Source organism: Nomascus leucogenys, chromosome 3 (assembly GCF_006542625.1).
Source record: "Nomascus leucogenys isolate Asia chromosome 3, Asia_NLE_v1, whole genome shotgun sequence".
In the NCBI taxonomy this organism is placed as follows: Eukaryota; Metazoa; Chordata; class Mammalia; order Primates; family Hylobatidae; genus Nomascus; species Nomascus leucogenys.
Window position 1 is genome coordinate 29232284 of NC_044383.1, and position 24212 is coordinate 29256495.

Consider the following 24212-nt stretch of genomic DNA (forward strand, 5'->3'; position numbering starts at 1 on the left):
AGGACAGAGATGATCCCTGGAAGAGCAGCTGCAAAGTTCTTACACCCACAGAGGTAAAGTGAACTACAAACCTGGTCAAGGGTAAACCAAGTGATAACAGAGCTCTAACACCCAGTTGATAAGACTGCAGATAGGAAAGTCACATGCGCACAAAGTAAAAAACAGAGGTACAAAGCATCATCTTATAGAAGGGCCAGGGAGGAGTTTGGGAGGGTTGGGTGTGAGCACAATAGTTGTACTTGGTTGTGAATGCAGAGGGATTGTAGCGAGCTTGTAAGTTCAAGGACTTCTTGGCACTGCCGACCTGCTAGGTTCTCTCCCACTGATGTATGATAGCTCGCATAAATGAAAGGGGTGTGTGTGCATCTCCACTGCTCCCTTCCCCCATTCTACCTAGCAGCACTACCTGTAAGGAGCCCTGACCTAGAGGTGGTAAAGCTCATCCTCCTGGTGCCTTGTGTGCTTGGTTTGGGTAACCAGCAACTGTGACCACAGGCAGGCGTGGTTGTTCTCCCTGCCCCTTGCTGCCTTCAGTGAGACTGGAGGCTGCCTAAGTGAGCTGATGAACTGTTGGACCTTTGCTTTTACTATGAGGTCAGTACCTTCAATGTTTCCTTTTCCTTTTCTATTCGCTGCTGTTCCAGGTGCAGCTTCACAAGCGCGGACTCTTTGGCAGAGATTTCTTCTTTCAGCTCATCTACCTGATGGGTCATAATCTTTAACTTTCTCTTCATTTCTGTTATTTCGTCCTAACAAAATGAAAGGGGAAATGTTTGAAAGTGAATTAGACATCATCGTCCCTATGGAATTTCAATATATATTTAAGAGCTTTTAAGGGACGCTCTCTCAAAACAATGGTCTCCTGATCAATTACAACGAGGCTATTCCTTTGTCTCCAGTGCCCATCGACCTCAAAGTACTTTACAGTACTAACTCTCAAAATATTCTCATGAGATACACACAAAATATGCATAATGAACATCACACACACACACACCACCTTATTCCTTCTTTTACGAAAGGAATTGGAAGCACAGCAAACATATAACTAAAAGATTTTGAAGTGAAGCTCTGGAATTCAAAAGAGTATGCTGCTGCCCTCTGAATCATGGTAGCTATTAGCAGTTTTAAAAATTAGAAAGAGAGCCGGGCACAGTGGCTCATGCCTGTAATCTCAGCACTTTGGGAGGCCAAGGCAGGTGGATCGCTTGAGGTCAGGAGTTTGAGACCAGCCTGGCCAACATGGTGAAAACCCTGTCTCTACTAAAAATACAAAAATTAGCCAGGCATGGTGGCGTGCACCTATAATCCCAGCTATTCAAGAAACCGAGGCAGGAGAATCACTTGAACCTGGGAGGCAGAGGTTGCAGTGAGCCAAGATCGTGTCACTGCACTCCAACCTGGATGACAGAGCAAGACTCCGTCTCAAAAAAGTAAAAAAGTAGAAAGACGAGAATAGTAATTCTACATAATAATTAAAAGAAGGACCATGATCTCCACATCCTATTAAGATGTGTCATTTCCATTTCAAATAACCTGATAGTTTTGCGTAAATTGATCTTTTCAGGTGAATTCCATGAGTTTTTTTTTTTAATCTATTCTAAATTCTGCCATTAGGATAACAGAAACTGTTTTAAATGCAGGGTGAAAATAAATCAAAACGTAAGGACATAAATATATTATTTACCTGAGCCTCAACCAGATTTTTGCTATACAGATTCCTGTCTGATCTCACAGCTTCATATAAGTTCTGTTGCTGTTTTAATTTAATCTCTGATTCAGCTATTTTTTTCCTGTAGTCGAAAATCTGCGTTTCACGAACTTTTATGTCTTCCATGTTCATAAGGACCTGGAGGAGAAAGAAGTATATGAATGTGGTTAAATAGCCCATCTGTGCTTATTGGTTCAGGACAAATGGAGTTTTTTATCTAAGGGTGGCTGGTAGAGATGCCAGTAATCAGAAAATCTGACAGTGGCTATAATCACTGCTGTACAACACAGAAATTCAGCCCAACTGATTAGGAGCAAACATACATTTTATCTATCCTAGAGTTCTGCTCAAGTATAAAGCTTAACGCAGTTATTTTGTGATCACAAGAAAGAAAAAAAAAGAGAAGAAATTCTTTCAATTCTGAAAACCTCTCCTGACCACCCTACCGCCAAAAAAAGGCTTAAACAGGTCTTAACACAAAGCACTAAGAAAGATAAGAGATAACCCAGCTGTTTGGCCACACTGGCTGCTTATAAAATTAACCACGAGAAAGAAAAACGGTCTTTGAACTTTGATAGCAATCATAACGCTATCTTGCCAATGTTAAACTCACTCCATCAGGGGAACTGAAAAGCACTCCGTAAAAATGCATTCTATTGTGCACAAAATACTTCCAGGAAAGATGGGATGCAAGAACTACTGCCTCATTTTTGCAAGTATGAAAAACCAGCACCTGAAATTCCACCATGTGTCAATACCTCTCAACAAGCCATGCACACGGTAGCAATGACGTCATCATGACTCTCTGCTGCAATGTCCACAGAAGTTGCTTTTTTAAAGGTAAACTTCTTTAAAAAGTCCTTAAGAAGAAAAATTTTCACGAAGAAATTTGATTAAATCAAGGAAACTACCGTGTAAATAACAGCTAGACCACATAAGGAGAAAATTCTTAAGAAAATTTCGCTGTGTTTCTTGGTGTTCCCTTAATTAATGGTTGCAGTGGGAGGACACAGAGCAATGTAACAGAGCATGGAGGAAAAGGGGACACATATGAGGAAACAGGGCCATGTCTCTGGGCCCACATCTCTGAGGAAGTGACAGTTTACCTAGAACGAAAGGTGGAAAAGGACCTCTTAGACTTCTGCCATCCTGATATTCACCATGACTCAGGTGTGGGCTACTTGTGAGCAACATGTTCCCAAATTATTGCACTTACAAGAATCTGTTTTTTCCACTTGCAGAATTACCATCCCAGAAAATACATAAATGAGAAGTCCGGTTCTATTCTTTCCCTATCAGAGTTAATGATGGCTATTATTTTAAATATTTATCCTTTATATATTTAAATAAGCACCTTTCAAAATTTTTTTACAGGTGCTTAAGGAGGGATGGGATTGCATTTTAGTGAATGTCTTTCAATGTATATAATTTTGTACTATTCTTTCTTATCGGGTCAATTGATTTGATAAACCTAGTAACAGATTTTTCCTTTTAAAAATATTTTAATTTCTTTATATATAGTTCCATGTGCCATAATTTAAAATAAATTCATAAATGTGAAATATACATTTATTTTCCTTATTTACTTGAACTTTCTTTCTCCCTTCAACATCAGCCCCTCTTCTACATGAAACAAAACTAGGTTAACAATCTACTATGTATTCTTCCATATTTTTCATTGGATTCTGCATATTCTATTCAAGTCTACAACCTAATAATAATAGCTAATATTCATCAGTTACTTTCTATGTACCTGATATTTTACACGTATTCGCTCCTTTAATCTCTCAAAAATCCTCTAAGATATGTACTATTAATGCCCCCAATTTTACAAAGAAGGAAACAGATCAAAATAAGTAATATTTACAAAGTTATTCAATAAGTAAATAGACAACTACACAGATTTATTTGTTTTCTGTTTTGCTTTTTGGGGTTTGTTTTTACTTTTTAGCCAAATGGGATCTTATAATTACTCTTACGCACTTTCCTTTTCATCATCGAATAATACCTTGTAGAAATCATCACTCTAATTCATTCTCTTTAAAGGTTGCATAATATCCTATAGCATGGGTGTGCCATCATAATTTAATTCTTCTCCACCGATGGGCATTAACTTTGTTTCCACTTTTTTGCCACTCTGAACCATGCTACAGGAAACATTTTTGTATGTGTATTCTCATGCACTTGTGCTTTTACTTCTGTAGGATGCATTCCCAGGAGTGGAATAGCTGGCTCAAAAGACATACATATTTTCAACTTTAATAGATATTGCTAGATTGCTTTCCAAAATGGCTGTAACACTTTACATTTCCACACCACCAGCAATAGCTTTCTTAATAGAAAACTATCCTTGCAGCTTCAGGATAAACCCTCTTTGGTCATACTGGATGATTCTTTTAATGTACTGTTGAATTTGGTTTGCTGGAATTTCATTTAGGATTCTGCATGCATTTTCCCAAGTGAGCTAGGCTTATATCTCTTTTTAGTTCTTTTTTAATCTCAAGGTTTCTGTTGGTTTCATAACGTGAACAGAGTACATTTCTGTTCACTCATTCATTCACTCCCCATTTATTCATTCACTCCATTAACAGGTACTGAAGACCTATCTATGGCAGGCACTGTAAAAGCACGCATGATAGAAAGAAGAATAAGACACGTTCCCTACCCTCAAGTTCACTTGTAGGGAGTGACTTCACCATAGAATGGATAATCAAGGAATGGATATAACCAGTAAACTGAGATATGCACCAAGTGTTATGGGAGAATCTAAGACTGAAAGGTTAATGCTTAATAGATTGAAAATACTTTGAACAGCATAATCAGCATTCAGAATATCAAGCAGCACGTTAGAGAAAGGAAAAAAATTGTTTGTTCAGTCACTTTCAGAGATGCTAGAACAAGAATAATTCTTTGCACAGGGAGAATAATGCCACAGAGAAAGGAGGTAGCCAGGGGCATTTCTTTCTTGAGCATCCAACTAGCATGGTCTGTCTTTCTGCAGACAACGTGCACAAAAGTCACAAACTTGCTTCTGGATTTTTGAAGCTGGAGTAATAAGAACCCATCAGGACACCAAAAAGATAAAAGGAATTAACAAATATTGAAACGAACGGAAAAGACAATTTACAAGCAATGTATTTCTAAGTGTTGGGACTCGGTTTATTTTTATGAAAATCATTCAGGCCAAAGTCATGCAGAAGTTCAAATCCTGAAAATTCATAAAGTATATGGGTGTTAAATAGTAGCCAAACCTCTTGTCAGCAAGCTGCCCCCCTTAGAAGTGGTATATCAAAGACACAGCTGCCAGCTGTGGGGCTGGAGCTTAATTAATATACACTTTGAGATACCTCAGACCAACTCATAAGATAAATCACATCCAAATATAGAAAGTTTTATTACAGCCAGAGAATTGGTGCTCCTGGCACTCCTAGGCTTCAGGGGAGTCCAGAAAATGCTTACAGTGCGCGACAAAAGTACAGCCTCAGTTTATAACCTACTCCTACCTTTTCTTTTGCTGTTAAAACAACCTGCCAATAGAAATAAGAGTGAGATAGAAATCAATAATGCATACAGGAAAACTGCAACAAAGCCAAAACATCACATAGACCAAGGTGGGATTAGAAAGTAGGTCATTGCATTTGGAACCCCTTAATGTAAATTTGATGAATTATCAGTACAATAAACTTCTCAAATAAGTTTTTCTGACTTGATGTCAATGGTTTGAATGCTGACAATGCTTTTACCTTCATAATGAAACTGAAAAACTCACTCTGCAAAAATAGAAAACAACTATGCGCCCCGGCCTGTGAAATGTTGAGTCTTCCCTATTTTTCTTGCCTTGTTATTGTTACCCTCTATCTTGAGTTTAGAGAGGCATATCTATGGCTTTGATTCATTTGTATAACATATTATATTATGAATGGGGGATATAATAATATCTATCTCACAGGGCTATTATGAGGATTTAAGTGAGAGAATATACGTCTGTGCCAGCATATAAGTACTTAGCATATAGTAATTTAATCATTTAATAAATGTTAACAAATTATTATGATAGTTTATACTATGTCACATTACATAATACTAGTACTTTAAAAAGTTAATTCGATTTTCCTCCGAATCAAATCCTACTCTGCAGGAAAAGTAATGATATGAAGTATGCTTCTTTTATTATGATAGAAAAAGCTTATAATTTGTGTTCCCTTGATTCCTCTCTCCATGATTCTACCCAATTACAGAGGCTCTGTATAAAATTCAAATTAACATCAACGAAACAGGAGCTTTATTTCATTATGAAGATATCTATCTAGTGGACAATATTTCTTTAATCAATTTTTGGTTTCTTTGCTTGCATGAAGTCCTTGAAAGCACATTATTATTCATTTCCTGGAACCTCTGTCCCGAAGAGCTTTGCTTGACACTGTTATAGGCAAATGAGCAAAGAGCTAGGAAATTTGTTGTTAGGGATTTGTTGCAAAAGAATGTTTTCTGGCTTATAAAATGTCTGGGAGGTGACTGCCAGAAGTTTAATATTTGAAATGAAAAAAGAGGGAGATCTTAAAATGAGGCAAGTGCATCATGTGAAAAATGTTCAGCAGATTTAATAATTTACTAGGAATGGTTTTACCTAGAACATGTAAAAGTTCGGAAAGCAGGAAATATGGTAGACCACAACTTACCATGCCATTTCTCATGCCTCTCAATTTATCTGAATAGTGAAATTTAGAGGGCAGCAAAGGAAAATCATGAGGATAAAAACTGCTGTAATCCTGGGGTAGATTATCTTACGGTTTAACAAATGTTCACTCTCTCCCCTTGTCCCACAACCTAAAGAGAGAAGTGCATTTCCCTTGCTGTTGATGTTAGCCTTGGCCATGTGACTCGCTATAGCCAATGGTAGGTCAGAATATTAGACAAGTAGAGAGACAGGAAATGTGCCTGTATGCGTGGCTTTGTCTCTTATTCTCCTTCCTTCCCCCATGAGAAGAACATGCACGTGGAGGATAAGAAATACGTGGTCCAGAACTGAGCCCAACCCACATCCCAGAGCCAAGTCCAGGCAAGCCCGGGTTAGGTCAGCTGAACCTCTGTCAACTGCAGGTGTGTGAATAAGAAATAAGTGCTTGTTTTTGTATCCCACTGAGATGTTGTGGCTATTTATCATGCACTATTATTATTGCAAGTGTTGACAGAGATAAACACGTAGGAAAAGGTTTGGGATTCTGAGCCATCCAGTTCAGGCACAAAAGCGGATCTTCTTTCTCACTGGCAAATGCCAAGCTAAATGAATACAATATAATGTAGGAGTTTAGCATCTTCGAGTTCACTTTTCTTTCTCTAAGCAAGAAAGAACAAGAAGGCAAATGTTGATTCTGTTTTGCAGCTCAGAAGGAAGAGACAAGACCTGGAAGTCACTCACAGCTAAAAATGCCAATGATAATTCACATAAAATCGTCCATCATGGTAACATGTTTCACATGAATTTAAAGGAAGGGCAGACCAATTGTCATAAGTAAATATATTATTAGAAAATAACTTGACACAGATACTTAAAAGTGAGCCTCTGACTAGCTAACTCAGATGTCCAATTATGCTTTCCATTCATTCTTAGTTCAAAAAATATTTGAGTATTTACTTAGTAAATAAGTAATATGAAGAACTCAAAATTGAATAAGGGTCACCCCCAAGAAGCCAGTGTGTAGAACGAGGCAGACATATGTAAATAACAGTTATGTGCACACAGGCCTCCTCAACTGCCAGAGGGGAGCCAAGTACAGAGGAATTAGAGATCACTTTTAATAAAGCTTCTTGGGAAAGGTGGAATTTTATTTGGTCCCCGAAGGAAAGGCAAGGTTATTAATAGTGTTTATTTTTTAAATCAGGATACTAAAATAATACATATCCATTTTACTTTTTCTTTTATTTATTTATTCATTTATTTATTTTTGAGATGGTGTTTCACTCTTGTCACCCAAGCTGGAGTGCAACGGCGTGATCTCAGCTCACTGCAACCTTACCTCCCAGGTTCCAGCGATTCGCCTGCCTCAGCCTCCCAAGTAGCTGGGATTACAGGTGCCCACCACCACACCCAGCTAATTTTTGTATTTTTGGTAGAAACAACGTTTCACCATGTTGGCCAGGCTGGACTTGAACTCCTGACCTCAGGTTATCCACCCACCTCGGCCTCCCAAAGTGCTGGGATTACAGGCATGAGCCACCATGCCCAGCCCATCCATTTTAGAATAGCTAAAAAAAAAAAAAAAGAAAAGAAAAGAAAAGGAAAAAAAGAAAAAGCAAAAGCAAAAAAGGAACAAATTAAAACAATTTGTATCCTTGTCACCCAAAGATAACCACTATTAATATGTTAATATGGTTCCTTCCACTCATTTTCCTATTAAAACAAAAAAGGGTAACTAGGCATCTATCTGCTTTTTCTTCTTGCCTAAATTCTCACAGAGAATTTTTCTCCATTATTGTAGATGAAACACATACACAAAAGGACTTTCCTCTAGGGCAAGTCTATGAGAGTCTCCTGTCACTGATTTTGCCTGGAACATGGTCAGCCTGTACAGTTCTTTCTTCATCTCCAGAAAATATTTTCCCACTACATCCTTGACTAGGGGCTCATTTCCATAATCAGAAACCAACTCTCTGTAGGCTGGTTTCTATTCTCTGCCCTCTTCTCTCTTATCTTCTCTATGATCATTTTTGTAGAGACCAGGTCTCCCATGTTGCCCAGGGTGGTCTTGAACTCCTGGCCTCAAGGGATCCTCCTGCCTCAGCCTCCCAAAGTGCTAAGATTACAGGCATGAGCCACCACACCTGGCCTGATTCCATTTTCCACAACAATCAATTCTGTTCTTTACTAACTTTGGTGTGGATTTTAAATCTGCCTTTTTTTTTTTTTTTTTTTTTTTAGTTTTTATACAATTGATCCTTATTTTGTCCAACTCTTCCTTTTTATTTCATCTTTGCTTTTTCCTAGAGGCAACACCATGCTGGATTTCTAACTCAGGTGATAGTCCTGTATTCTACTGGGGTCACCTTGTCCTTTACAACAACAACAAATCTAGACTTTCCATCCGTGTGCTGCGAAGCCCCCAAACCCTCTAATGTCTCCATGAATTCTTGGAGGAATTGCATTTCTTCTACTGGCTGTGGCTCTGGTTTGCTGTTGCCATAGCATTCTAGATTCTCGGGGGCATCTTGTCGCTTGCACATACTGTCCTTTTTCTGGGATGTGTCACCTCACATCCTCACCACCCCATGCCTGTGCCTCCCAAGTGCAATCACAATGCAGGGTTGATGTAGCAGATTTGCCACCGGAGGTTTGAGGAACTTAAAATCAAATATTGGACATCACTGTTTTCTGCAATTCCTCCATCATTCCTGTCTCAGGGAACTCCTCACTTCCAGCAGCGCCCAGCCTACTGCCTTGATGCTGACGTTGTGTGCCCTCCTCTCCCATTCTTCGCCATCTACTCCCCATTTCCTGCTCACCACCCACTCCTCCTTTCCCACTTCTTGTTACTTTTCTCACATGACTGTTTCACTCTGGTTCATGGAGCCTCACCTTTCAAACCAAGGCAAATATCAAGGTATTTTGCTAAACAAAGACTGTTCCTCCCACAAAGGGAAACTTGGCACCAGGTTTTACATACTTACACTCTTTGAAGGAAGCCAAACCTTTTCTCTGCATTTTCTTCTATTAGGTTAAGAACCTTATGAAATTGCTGATAGTCAATTGTTTCTTATTTACCACAAAAAGGCAATTTCAAAGGGTTCAACCTAAAGTTCTTGCCATAGAAGCATTTTCAGAGCCAGACCTTTACCGTGGGGCTTCTAGAAGCCATTCTCTTTCTTTGGTTCTCAGGCATGTTTTCCCATAGGCTCCATTAGGCTGCTTTTTTCTTTATTCATTCTTGAGCAAGACAGGATTTACCACAACCTAAGAACAATGCCATTAAGGTGAAGGGGTTTACCTTTGCCCAACTCTTTGTACCCTAGGGTGGTGGCAGATCCACTTTCAAATCAACAGCAAGAAACACAGTGACATGCCAAGTCCCAGTCCACCTCCCAATTTCTAATATTCTTTAGTGACATTGGAGGAGCCAAATTAGGTATGTCTCCAGTCCTTTTTGTATGCACACAGACAAAACTGGAGACAAACTCTACAAATAATTTTGCATTGTCTTTCTCAGATTCATATTAGAAACATATTCCCATCTTTAAAAATAATTTGCAAACACATGATTTTAACAGCTACATAACACTATGTCAAATAAATGTAACATGATTTATTTAACCTTTGGGGGGGCTGATTCCTAGTTCTAATTATTATAAATTATGTTTTGAAAAAATATTCATTCCTATAAATCTCTCCATTTCTTATTTTTCATTAGATTCAGTTTTTTCTTAAAAAGGAAAATTCTGGGTCAAAAAGATAAACTTGGAACAATGTATACTCACTTTAGAAGTAGATGAAAATGTCAGTTTCATGACATCTTCCCCAGCCTTTGATATTATTTCTCAATACCATACAAATAGAACGCACATAAGGGAGCTTTTTGTTTGTGAGAATGAGTGTGTGTGTGTGTGTGTGTGTGTTGGACAGTAAAGAAAGAAAGAAATATGAGAAGGGGACAAAGAGACATACATATCCTTAAGAAGTCCAGAGATGCACAAGTTGCATAGCAACTGATATATGTTGACAGGGGTTAAGCAAGACACAGAAAAATTGTGGGTGATAGGCAATATTTTAAGAACTTGTGTTTAAATTATTTAGGTAAGACATTATGCGCGGTTAAATATCAGAACTTGTGAAAACAATTAACAACAAAACTTGGTATCCGAATCTCTCTTTTACAAGGAAGCCAAGAAAAATATACAATTGTATATTAAAATCAGTGGCAGCATTCTTTTTACCACTTATCATCTATCCATTTGTTTAACAAATACTTTTTTGGTGTCTCTCATGTGCCAGGATGCTAGAAATAAAGAAATGAATGAAATAAAGTCCTTGCCCCCAAAACTCACTATAAAGTAGATAAAACAAATATGCAAATAAATAATTACACTATAGGTTGATAATCATCATTCCAGAGACATTAACAAATCCATAAAAGTACGAAGTGACAAGCTCTGCCCATAAGGAATCAGAGGAAGCTTGAACTGAGCATTTGAGTTAGGTCTTTAAGGGTGAATAGGAATATGCCATGCAGAGAAAGTACAGAACTTTCCACAGAGAACAAAGAGCTTGGACTCTATCCCATTAATGCAGAGTATCCCAACTGCTGTGCCTTGCATGGGTTTCAGATATGTGCTAAAATATTGATTTTACTATACCCATAGGATGGCCAGGTGGGACCTGGGCAGCTGGCATCCCTGGATTGGTTCCTCTAGCCCTAAACAGCCTCATCTCCTTATTCCCATGTGCCACTGACACGTGTATTAGTACATTTTCATACTGCTACAAAAAACTTCCCTGTGACTGGGTAATTCATAAAGAAAAGAGGTTTAATTGACTCCCAGTTCCACTGGCTAGGGAAGCCTCAGGAAACTTACAATCATGGTGGATGGGGAAGCAGGCATCTTCTTCACAAGTCACCAGGAAAGAAAAGAATGAAGGAGGAACTTCTAAACACTTATAAAACCAACAGTTCACATGAGAACTCACTCACCATCAGGAGAACAGCTTGGGGAAAACTCCTCCATGATCCAATCACCTCCCTCCCTCGACATATGGGGATTACAATTCAAGACGAGATTTGGGTGGAGACACAGAGCTAAACCGTATCAACATGTAATTTTTTACATATGCTGTGATGTGAAAAGTGTTAGGAAGCCCTGCCCCAGGGAGAGGTGACAGAGGTTTATATCCAGAGTAATAATAAAACCACACTGGAATTTTTAAGAGTTAGCTCTGATGGTGGTGTGATGGCACCTCGGAATGGAGAGAAATTGCTTATCAGGAAGAAGAAACTGGAGGCTGCAACAGATGACATTTTATGTTCAAATGTATTTGCTGCCTCACCCTACAGGGCCCTTCCCTAAGGAGGACCACACTCCTGCCTAGGATGTCCGGCACAGCCCTGTGCCTTGCTTGGCCAGTGGAATATGAGTGGGTAGGATCTGTGCCCTTCCCTTGTCAGCAGAGGCTCGGAAGCACCCTGAGGGTCCACTGTTTCACCATTTCCCTTTGTCCAGAGGCCAGGGCATCCTGACAGAGTCAGCCTGGAAAGAAGAGGACAAAAAGCAGGGATGCAGCTGACCTGCAAAGGCCAGTTATATGAGCAAAACATAGATCTTTATTGCTGCAAACCACTAAGGTTTGAAGGTTATTTGTGCAGTGTAAACTGATGAATACAGAAGCTAACGTGCAAGTCCAAGCTCGATAATACCAGGGCCTAAACTGACAACGAGTCCTCAGAGTCAGTAAATCAATCGCCGGAGCTTCTAAGATGGTTAAGTCAGAAGAGAAATGGCTCCCAATTAGGGGTGTGAGAATCCATTGGGGATCACTGTCCTGCAGAGTTAGACAAAGCCAAGGCACTGCGCTCCTCCAGTGGCCCTTCCCAAAGCGTCTGCGAGGCATTGATTTAGTCTAAGTGGGAAGAAGCTGACTTCCTATTAGTAAAGCTTGTTTCCTACTTTATTTCTGTAATACAAATATTGGCTGTCCCCTTGTCACCTTCTTTGACATTTCACTCCAAAAAAAAAAAAAATTTAAGCATGCAGGAGCATTGGTAAGCACTACAGAATGTAACCTGAATTTCATTGAGGAGATGGAAGAGAGGGCTTACCTTGCATAATAGATCACATCTTGCTAGGGGGAGAAAGGGTGATTAAATAAGCCTTTTCTCCCAAACTTTCTTATCAGCCTCATAACTAAAACTTTTCTCCATTTCCCAGCCTCTCACCCCATTCCTAGACCACTGCTTTATGCCATCTATGAATGCATTAAAGAGAGTACTATTTTAACCATTCATGCTTAATGCAGGCAATGCACTAAGACAGCTGACTAAAATGAAATCCAAATCTCCAAAGCCATTCTTGGAGACATATATCCTCGAGCCTTCTCTCTCCTAAACAGTTTATAAGAAGCAGAGATCTAGAACTCAGCTCCCCAATGTGTGGATTTCCTCCATTGGTGTTTGTTTGTTTGTTTGTTTGTTTGTTTTGAGACAGGGTCTCACTCTGTTGCCCAGGCTGGAGTGCAGTGCTGCAACCACAGCTCACTGTAGCCTCCACCTCCCGGCCTCAAGCGTTCCTCCCACCTCAGCCCTCCAAGTAGTTGGGACCATAGGAGCACATCACCATGCCTGACTAATTTTTGTATTTTTTGTAGAGACAGGGTTTCACCATGCTGTCCAGGCTAGTCTCAAACTCCTGGCCTCAAGCTATCCACCCGCCTTTGGCCTCCCAGAGTGCTGGGATTACAGATGTGAGCCATCGCACCCAGCTCACAATAGTTTTTTTCCTTTTTATTGTATTTTATTTTATTTTGGTAGAGACAGGGTCTCGACATGTTGCCCAGGCTGCTTGTGAGCTCCCAGCCTCAAGCAATCATCCTGCCTCAGCTTCCCAAGTGCTGAGATTGCAGGAGTTCACAATCGTTTTAGAATAAAAAATGTTCTTTGAATATTGACACACCTAGCAGATGCAGTAGTCACTCACATCTTAACTTGTGGTCATTTAATTAGATGCTTTTCTCCTAACATCAAGTTGGAGTCCTTTCCCTGAGGAGACAAAAGTTTCAGTGACAGATGGTGGGTGGGTGCAGAGACTGGAGAGTTGAGAGATGATGCTGGCAGCCCTGGTGCCAGCCCAGGGATGCTGCACAGCAGGGCAACAGAGAAGAGGGAGAACCCAGAAGTTAGAAGAGGGCCCTGGAAAGTAGAAATGAGAGAGCACCGAGCATAAACATTGTCCTTTTCACAATGTGGCCCAGGATCAGCTCGGAAAGAGCTTATATTTCGTCCACATCATTCCTCCCAAATCTTCACACAAATTACAAGCAGAAATCTGAATAAATTCTCTTTGCAACAGTTTGTGACCATCAGAAATGCGGAGGAAGGAACGTGCCTCTGCTCCACCCACAGCATCACTGAGCAGCTACCTTTTGCGTAAGGTCACTGGCTTGGCTGATGTACCGGTCACGCTCCTTTTCCAGATGAAAGATGATCTTTCTCTGCTTCTGAGCCTCATCTTTGTAGTTCTGGATTTCTCCCTCCAGGTTCCTCTTGGCTTGTTCATGGAGCTTTACCAAGTCTGTCTGCTTCTGGGTCGCATTGACCGCCTTAAGCATGTTCTAAAAATAAGGGCACAGAGCAGTCCCATTACTCATAATGTTTGAGGATTTGGGGTTAAGTTTACCCTCTGCCTCATCTCTAACATAATTACATAGCTTGTCTTTTGGATGAATAAAAATGATCATGTTCTCTACAGCTTATTAAGAGTTTGTTATGCTAATTTTGCACAAGGCACTTTAAACACACATATAAATACACTAAGCAACCACAATGTCCCTAAGAAATGGGCACCATATTGCCCCATTTCAGAGGTAGGAAACTGAGACTGAAGAGTTAAGCTACTTGCCCACAAGTTCATACAATGGGGAAGTGGCAGAGCAAAGATGTGAATCTATGGCTGGCTAACCCCAGAGTCCATGCCTTTAACCTCTAGTCTAGTTCTAGCCTTTATCTCATGAGGTTAGAACTGAACCTAATCATATAACATGGGCTTTGATTACAAAGGAAGATAAAAAGCAGCTTAATAAAAACGCAGATACCTAGAATTAACATATGACCCAATAATTTCACTCCTGGATATATACCCAAAACAAATGAAAGCAAAAACTTGTACGTGAGTATTCATAGTAAAATAATTCACAAAAGCCAAAAGATAGACACAACCCACATGTTCATCAACTGATAAACAGATAAGCAAAATATAGTATATCCACACAGTGGAATAGCATTCAGCCATAAAAAGGAATGAAGTACCGATGCATGCTACAACAATGGATGAACTTTGAAAACACTGTTCTGAATGAAACATGCCAGACACTAAAGTTCACATAGTGTATGACCCCATTTATATAAATATCCAGGACAGTCAGATCCATAAAAACTGAAAGCAGATTCGTAGTTGCCAGGGGTGGGAGGAGGGGGGGATAGAGAGTGGCTGCTGAATAGGTACAGGGTTTCTTCTGGGGGGATGAGATTGTGAAACTAGATTGTGGTGACGGTTGCCCAACATTGTGAATGTACTAAATGTCACTAATGGTAAATTTTGTGTTGTGTGTATTTAACCACAACAAAAACAATTAACCCAGTTTTTTTAAAAATACAGATGCTCGTGTTCCAACTCCAAAGTTTCTGATTCAGTGGGTCTGGGATAGGACCCAGGCACCTCCTTTTTTTTTTTTTTTTTTTTTTTTTTTTTTTAAGCTGCACTGGAGATTTCTGATGCTGAAAAAGGAAACATCTCGGGTTGGCTGCCCAAGTTCCCCTGAAACACAGAGTAAGTAGCAGTGCAATCTGGCAGCCATGCTCATGCAAAAGGGTTCACCTCTTTAACCGCAACCGAATGGATCAAATGACCCTTCCCCAGGACTTTTGAAATAGAGCCTTTAGATTTTTGCGACTCAGTAGAAGATATAACCTTGGGAGCTATTGGTGACAGCCATTTTTTGTCATATGGACTGGAAAACAGAGAGAGACAGTGACAATCTTCACTGAAAGAAGAATGGAGCAAAAACTCAGCAGAAAGTCAACTGGCAGAGAGAGATGCTTTCATCCCAAGAATGCCAGGCCAGTTTCCAATGGGTTCCTGAGGCCCAGCTGTATCCTTGAGTTCCATGGGCACTTTAGAGTTCCTTCTCAAATCTCTAACCAACACAGAACTGCAGATAGGTCTGAAAACTGCTGGACAATACTCAGGTAAAATGCCTATTAAATGTTGGTTGGGTGACAATGTAGAAAACAGAAAAGGTCAACTTTTTTTTCAAGTATTGGGTTAAACATTTGTTCTATAAAAGATAAAGCCACTTCCACATGACACTAAAAGAATCAAAATATATTCATGTTGCTACCTGTCAAAACCATGTCACTGATTCTTTGGATGAAGGTGGCATTTCAACTGAGTCAATGGGGAAAGAATGTATTATCAATTGAAGTTCATTGCATACCTGCAGAGTCGGGTGCTGTGCTAGGCACTAAGAATACAAAGGCCAGGAAATAAAAAATACAAAAGTATACCCCGCCCTAAAGGAAGAATTGACATTAATCAAATCAACAAATAAATGTAAAATTACTATTGCGCTACATGGCTTATCATGGCAGAAAACCTATTGGTTGTTTATTAGTACATATAAAATATAAACAGATTAAATATGTGTTGAATATAAATTTAAAAATCTAAATTCAACATTATTGTTTATATGTACAAATGTATAGGATAAAAAAGCAATTTCCAAGATTGTCCAAGGAAAAAAAACACTTCAAGGATTTTCTTTAAAAGTGCTTAACATGTGAAGATCTAATCTATCAGTTCCTGAGATTCCCTGAATAGTCTATTTTAGGCTAAAGTATAGTGTATTTTGTTAACATTCATTCAATTCTGGGAAACCTAAAGAAATAATGAAAGTCAGAATGAACAAATATAGACCGTTTCTGCTTTAATGAGATGAAACTGTCTTGGCCGCGGCTGTTATAGAAGCACCCTGCCACCATCCCCCACAAACCCCCAGCCATCCACACCTGGCCTGTGGCTTCTTCCTTCCTGGAAGAAATCCTTGAGCAGGAAAATTTACCCTAAATCCCTGTAGTTAATCTCCTAAAAGTGACTTTCAATGGAAAAACTCTTCAGGAAATGGGATAGGAAAAAGGAGGGGTCCTACATTTAATGGAGAATCTTCAGAGCTCTGCCTTCAAGCTGCCATAACCCCTCCCTTAGCTTTGGACCACACTGAGCTGGAAGGTCAGACAAGATAAGGACAGAAAACAAAAACCGAAATCTACAGCAACCCTGAAAAGATGGAAGAAAGCTTAGCCCTGCCATTCCTACACCTAACACCTCAGAGTTAAAATTCAATTAGCACTCACTTGTAATTTTTGGATTAGCAAGTTGTCGATTATAGATATTAAATTCAGAGATGTTGATCAACTGCTTAGGATGCTAAATAGCACACCAGCAATGAAAACAGAATCCACAAAACACTCTGAAATCCCCTCCTGGCTTATATGCTAATTCTCCAAAGTCTTTTTGTGTTCTCAGGTGATAATGCAATTGCAATTCATGGCCAGTGAATGGTAGACTGTAGGCAGCTGCTTAGAGGAAAATTAAGCACTATTATATATTCTAATCCACTTTTGTTTGCCTCGGAGTTTTCTTTTCCCATCCAACTGGTTATAGCCAGATATTACAGTGCTGAAGAAAGACATTTATTTACCAGTGTGACTGTAACACACTCACCTTATTTAGTATGTCCCTTTCTCTCAGAAGCTCGTCCATTGCCTTTCTATCAAGTTCTGCTTGTTTCTTTGAAGCCTCCACCTCTAAGTCCCCAGGGAGAAAAAATAATAATAAATGTAGAGTCGACCTAAGAGAATCTACAAAAGCCGAAGTGATACAAAAACTGCTTTACATGTTTGTCTCTAGCTATAAAACTACTATTAACCGAGTGTATGTGATCTTTGGTATAACCAAGTGAGGTAGGTCTCCCTCTCTCACTAAAGAGATGGAAACTGAGGCTTGCAGAGATTAATCCATTTGCCAAAAGTCTGAAGCCAACAGGTGACAGGGCTAAGATTTCTATAACGCCAAAATGTCCTTGCTCTTTTTCCTTTTTTTTTTTTTTTTGAGACGGAGCTTTGCTCTGTCGACCAGGCTGGAGTGCAGTGGTGCAATCTCAGCTCTGCAACCTCCACCTCCCAGGTTCAAGGGATTTTCCTGCCTCAGCCTCTCGAGCAGCTGGGACTACAGGTGCAGCACCACCATGCCCGGCTAATTATTTTTTGTATTTTTAGTAGAGACAGGTGAGGACTAGCTCTGATTATTTTTATCTTGCCCAAATTCCTATCTAAGAGGTCTGGGGAGTCATGCCCTACAAAACATAAATTCTCATCTGATGGGTTTTATTTAACCCTGTATATCGTGACTTACTTTCCAATCTGACTCTGGCATAACAAGGAAGAAAATCGAAATATTTAACCCCAAAATGTATTTCCTTGCCATACCTTGAAATTGCCCTGCAAAGTCTCTTGTGGGAAAAATCCACATTCTATAGAGAATCCCCTTTTCCCTTTGCTTTCCTTCCTTCCTTTCCAGATCCAGGAGATAATCAACAAAGAGCCAGGTACCCTTTTAGTTCCAATAAGAAACATTTTATAACCTGCTGTCTCTGAAGTCTGCTATCTGAGAGCTTCCTCTGCACAATAAAACTTGGTCTCCACAATCGTTTATCTAAACCTGAGCATTTCCTTTCTATTGATCCCAGGTCTTCAGATAAACTCAACCAATTGTCAATCAGAAAATGTTTAAATTTACCTATAGCATGGAAGCCCCCCCACCCCGCCCACCCCCCCATTTGAATTGTCCTGCTTTTCTGAACCAAACCAATGTATTTCTTAAATGTATTCGATTGATGTCTCGTGCCTTTCTAAAATATATAAAACCAAGCTGTACCCTGACCACTTTGGGCACATGTTCTCAGGACCTCCTGAGGTCTGTGTTACGGGCCATGGTCAGTCACATGTGCCCCAGAATAAATCTCTTAAAATATTTTACAGAGTTTGATTATTTCAACAACACTGGGTTTCACCATGTTGGCCAGGCTGGTCTCGAACTCCTGATCTCAGGTGATCTGCCTGTCTCAACCTCCCAAACTGCTGGGATTACAGGCAGGCATGAGCTACTGCACCCGGCCCCTTGCTGTTTTTAAATGTTTTTTATTATACAAGTAAATAGAAATACAGAACGAAATTAGAAATTCAGATAAACGGAAGTGAAAAAATTTAAATCAACCAGAATCTACTTAGTATTTTAATATGTCTCTTTCCCAGCTTATTCTTATGTAAATATACATGTGTATATAAATATATTTATATATATTTATATATATTTATAAATATATATATTTATATATATTTATAAATATATATTTATATATATATTTGTAAATAAACATACACCCCAAAAGGGAATCATAGTACACTAAGTATATAGTACACTCTATATTCTGTATAGAGAATACAGAATATAGAAAATTTTTACTTTTAATTTTTATGTTTAATCTCTCAATCTTGGTTTTATGGTTTCAACATTTGGTGTTGAGTTTTTCCCCCAAGACAGAAGGTTATTGTACACATAGTATACTATTTTGTAGCTTGCTTTTATAATTAACAAGCACAGAATGCCTTTCCATACTGTAAATGTGCATCAGCATCCGAAATTTTAATAACTCCATGGTTTTTCGCTGTGTGAAAATACATAATTTATTTAGCCAATCCCTCATTTTAACATTTAAGTTGCTTCTTTTTCTTTTTTTTTTTTTTGCAGTTATAAGCAATAATCCTGTGAAAGTTCTTATTCATATTTTTCCTGTAGAAGAGGAAGTCCTGGATCAAAGGGGATTTTTAAAAGACATTTCTCTCCTACTGCCAAATTTCTCTCTAGAAAATTAATAGCAATTTAAATCCACACCCAAACCACCGCTGGATATCATCATTCTCTTTGATCTTTGACAGTCTGATAGATGTTTAAAAACCAATATGTCAGTATTTAATTTGCATTTCTTTGCTTAGTAGTGAAGTTTACTACTTCTTCATGTTTAATGATGATTTATTTGTATTTCTGTTTTTCAAATTGCCCAATTTGCCATTTGCCAATTTCTCTCATAATATGTTTATCCTTTCTGGATTTTTTTTTTTTTTTTTCTGAGACAGGGTCTTGCTCTGTCACCCAGGCTGGAGTGCAGTGGTGCAACTACAGCTCACTGCAAGCTCTGCCTCTCAGCCCCCTGAGTATTGGGACTACAGGCGTGCGCCACCATGCCCAGCTAATTTTTATCTTTCTTTCTTTTTTTCTTCTGGTAGAGATGGGGTTTTGCCATATTGCCCAGGCTGGTCTCAGACTCCTGGGCTCAAGCAATCCACGCACCAAAGCCTCCTAAAGTGCTGGGATTATAGGCATGAGCCACCACTCCCGACCTTTTTTGTGGATTTTTAAAAGAAGCCCTTTACATATAATAAAGAGCTCTGACATTCTTTTAGTCGATTTGCCTTCATTTATAGAGAATACAGAATATAGAAAATTTTAACTTTTATTTCATTTAATCTCTCAATCTTGGCTTTATGGTTTCAACATTTGGTATTGACTTTTTCCCCAAAAACAGAAGCTTATTGTCATGCCATTATTGTCTTAATAATCCATACCGCACACTGATATGAAACAACACCTTACCTTAGATGATAAGCTAGAGTCTTTTCTGGCCTTTCCAATCATTTTCATTGTTCTGTTTATCTGGACATCATCACTATACAATTTGATTATTGAAGATTTATAATACATTTAAACATCTAGGAAGGCAAATCTTCCCTTATTTCCCAGATTTCATTTCTATTTTCAATTCTATTTCATTTCTATTCTGTTTCATTTCTATTTTCATATGTTTATTATTCTGGAGGAACTCTAGAATCAATTTTTGAGTCCCATACAACATAACTTACTGAATTTTAAAGAGACTTGCTCTGTCACCCAGGCTGGAGTGCAGTATGTGCAATCATAGCTCACTGCAACCTTGACCTCCTGGACTCAAGTGATCCTCCTGGACTCAAGTGATCCTCCTGGACTCAAGTGATCCTCCTGCCTCAGCCTCCCAAGTAGCTGGGACTATAGGCATGTGCCACTACAGGTGTGCAGGAGCATGCCACCACACCTGGCAATTTTTTTTTTTGAAGAGATACTATCTCAATATATTGCCTAGACTGGCCTTGAACCCCTAGCCTTAAGTGATCCTTCTGTCTCAGCCTCCCAAAGTGCTGGGATTATAGGTGTAAGCCACCATGCCAGGTCCCAACTCACTGAAATTTTTTTGGAAAAATTAAATGTATAAATTAACTTGGACAGATTTATATTTTTATCCTATTGAGTTTCCTCATCCAGGAACTTGATATATCTCTCCATCTTTCAAGTCTTCCTTTATATCCCTCAATAGAATTTTGTGGCTTTTTTAATATATAGATCTTGCAGATATCTTCGTAACTTTATTCACAGATATTTTATTACTTTAGTTGCTATTGTGAAGAGAATTTTTTCCATTATATACTCTGATTTTTTTGGTATGAAAAAAAGCTATTGATATCTACATATTTATTTTATAACCTGCCACCCTACTGAACTCTATTAACCTTTCTTGTTAGTTCTGGTAGTTTTTCAGTTTATTTCTTGGTTTCTGTGGTAGAAAATCATAACATGTAGGAGAGAGACCCATGCTTCTAACCGTTATGCCCAGTGCCACTTTTTGGTTGAACACATCAAAAGGACGTGATCCCTAAGAAGAAATAATGATATTGATGATACCTATAAAGTAGTCAAAAGAGAGAGAATGATAACTTTGTATACATGATTTAAGGATGAAGGGTTGGGCTCAACGCCAAATGGGTAAAACTTTTTTTTCCAAAGCTTAGAACTATTGCAAACAAAAACATAGAAATTTAAATATGGAAGTGTTTTGATAATCAGCCAGTTATAAAAAATGCTCTTAAAGTTCCATTTTTCTTCATTTCTGTCACAGAAAGTATTAGATTGAAAACTCACACTAGACTGTAGGTATCCTGAGGGCAGAGTCCTCCATGCACCCAGCACCTAGAATAATGCCTGCCCATAGTCTGGGTTTGATTTATTGAGTGGATGAACAGAGAAACTGTTGAGATAAGCTGCAACTGCATCTCAATAAAACATTATTTCTTGACGTCTTACAAGGAAAAATATCTACGAAGACCTAAGTGACAAATATTTCTTTTTTATCTCTCTCTCTTTTTCTTTTTTATTTTTTGAAACAGAGTCTCACTCTGTCACCCAGGCTCGAGTGCAGTGGCACAATCTCAGCTCACTGCAACCTCCACCTCCCAGGTTCAAGCGATTCTCCTGCCTCAGCCTCCCAAGTAGCTGGGATTACAGGCACCCGCTACCATGCCCAGCTAATTTTTGTATTTTTAGTAGAGACAGGGTTTTACCACGTTGGCCAGGCTGATCTTGAACTCCTGACCTCAGGTGATCTGCCTGCCTCGGCCTCCTAAAGTGCTGAGATTACAAGCATGAGACACCACACTCTGCCTTAATTTTTTTTTTTCAGACAAGAGTCTCACTAGTGACAAATATTTCTAATAATTCTATCCAGAGATTTAGATTGTACCTTTTAGTGAGGAATGTATGCTTTTGTGCTTTTATGTATGTTGTCTCATTTAGTGATTGACAACTTACAGCCACCTGGGTAAAGTCAACGGGACAGTTGAGTCAGAATTCATACCCAGGTTCTTTGTCTCCAAGTTCAGAGCTGTTTCTGCTGCACCAAATTTGACAAGTATACTGTATTTTAATTATATTTTTTATTCAGAAAACAAGAATATATATGGATGATGATGGATGGAATGTAATTAGCACTTACTGTGTGTGCCAGGCAGTGCCCACAAGTGCTCTGTGTTCACTTATTTCACCCCCAACCACCAGATGTGGGGAGATGGGATCTAAACCCAGGCAGCTCTGACTCCAGGGTTTGTGTCCTTACTGATTTCTCTGTACCTCCCTGTGGCACTTAAATTTTCCCTTCACAGGTCGGTTATAACTGAGTAAGACAGGGGTTCATCACATGGCTAAGTACTGACAGAGAGAAGATGTTAGAAGCCATTCATTTTGTTCCACTGATTCTTAGTGCAATATTGTCCCAGATACTGCTAATGAAGGATATTCATTCTAATGATATCCACTATCTTCTGTGGAAAAGAAGAACTAAAGCAGGTCATGTGAACCTCAGACATAAGAGTTTAGATGCTATTTACTCCATGGACAAATACTGAGCAATACTTCAGGCTGGACTGTCATTTTTGCCAATGGAACCTGTGGAAGAATTGTTTAAGGTAAGAGTTTAAGGTGTTCAAAATGATGTCCCCCACCTCACGCCATATTGACTGTTTACCAGTGTGAGTGTTGTTTTACTGATTTCATTTGGCATGGGTTGTGTTTGTAAACATGGAGCCCTGGGTTACAAGATAACATCAGTCACCAATAAAATGTTTCTAAATGAATAAAAGCGCAAAATGGTTTACCTCTCTCTAATCCCACAATCTGACTTTTTAGGGTTTCTTTGTGCTGTTCGACTTCTGCCTTTTGATCTTCAGTGTGGTGCAATTTCTTATGGATTTGTTCTCTGATTTTGTTGAGCTTCCCGATGTCAAGGCGCATTTGATGGACTTCTTCCTCTTTGGCCTGTAATTAGTGAGAAAGAATTAATGAGACACTTTGTAAATGAAGAGCCGGGAACTGGATGATGGTAAACTCAGAACCAATAAAAGAAAATTCTTCCCATGGCATTTTAAAGTTGTTCTGTGAGATTAAATCAAGCACACACAATTTGGTTTTGGGAGAAATTGAAAAACTGTCCACTGAGTAAAATATGTGGTTATGTTTTATATTTTTATAAACTACAAATAAAAAGACTGAAAAATTTTGTTTCAAGTTACCATCTGAAACGGTTTGGCTGTGTCCCCACCCAAATCTCATCTTGAATTCCCATGTGTTGTGGGAGAAACCCGATGGGAGGTAATTGAATCATGGGGGCAGGTCTTTCCCATGCTATTCTCATGATACAAACTAAATCTCATGAGATCTGATGGTTTTAAAAAGAGGAGTTCCCCTACACAAGTTCTCTCCCTTTGCCTGCTGCCATCCACATAAGATGTGATTTGTTCCTCCTTGCCTTCCACCGTGATTGTGAGGCCTCCCCAGCCATGTGGAACTGTAAGTCCATTTAAATCTCTTTTGTAAATTGCCCAGTCTTGGGTATGTCTTTATCAATGCATGAAAATGAACCATTTAACTGTAGAATCAAATAAGAACGCTAAGTTGTATGTATCAAAAATATGTGAATTTTGTATACAGTATTTGATTAGCAATTTTCATGAACTTATGAAGTGATCTCTCTCAGATGGTTATTAACACACTATAAAATATTCAAACACTCTTTTGGACTCACTGGGCCATTGTAGGTCAATTATATACACTAGAGAAGGGGTCCTCCTTCCTCAAAGTATGTTAGTCTGTAGGTATGCATATGGATAAGTGGACCAGATATTTCATAGTATGAATAGGCAGTCTATAAAATGGCAAACAGTCCCCAAAAATAATCCTAGCAAAGAAAAGCACCCGATTTTTGTCTAAAGACTTCAAGCTTTCCAGATTTTGGAAATTTTAATTAAATTCACTTTTTTTAAATTTTGCC

General features: G+C 38.9%; 1 protein-coding gene across 1 annotated transcript in view; it reads right to left on the reverse strand.

The window, feature by feature from the left end:
* Window positions 1-24212, reverse strand: part of CFAP58 (cilia and flagella associated protein 58) — a 103222-nt gene that overhangs the window by 60282 nt on the left and 18728 nt on the right. The window contains exons 7-11 of the mRNA XM_030802335.1: window positions 23041-23200; window positions 17189-17271; window positions 13830-14021; window positions 1688-1849; window positions 603-749 (exon numbers count right to left, since the gene is read on the reverse strand). Of these exons, the coding sequence (XP_030658195.1) occupies window positions 603-749; window positions 1688-1849; window positions 13830-14021; window positions 17189-17271; window positions 23041-23200 (744 nt within the window). The remainder of the gene's footprint in view (window positions 1-602; window positions 750-1687; window positions 1850-13829; window positions 14022-17188; window positions 17272-23040; window positions 23201-24212) is intronic.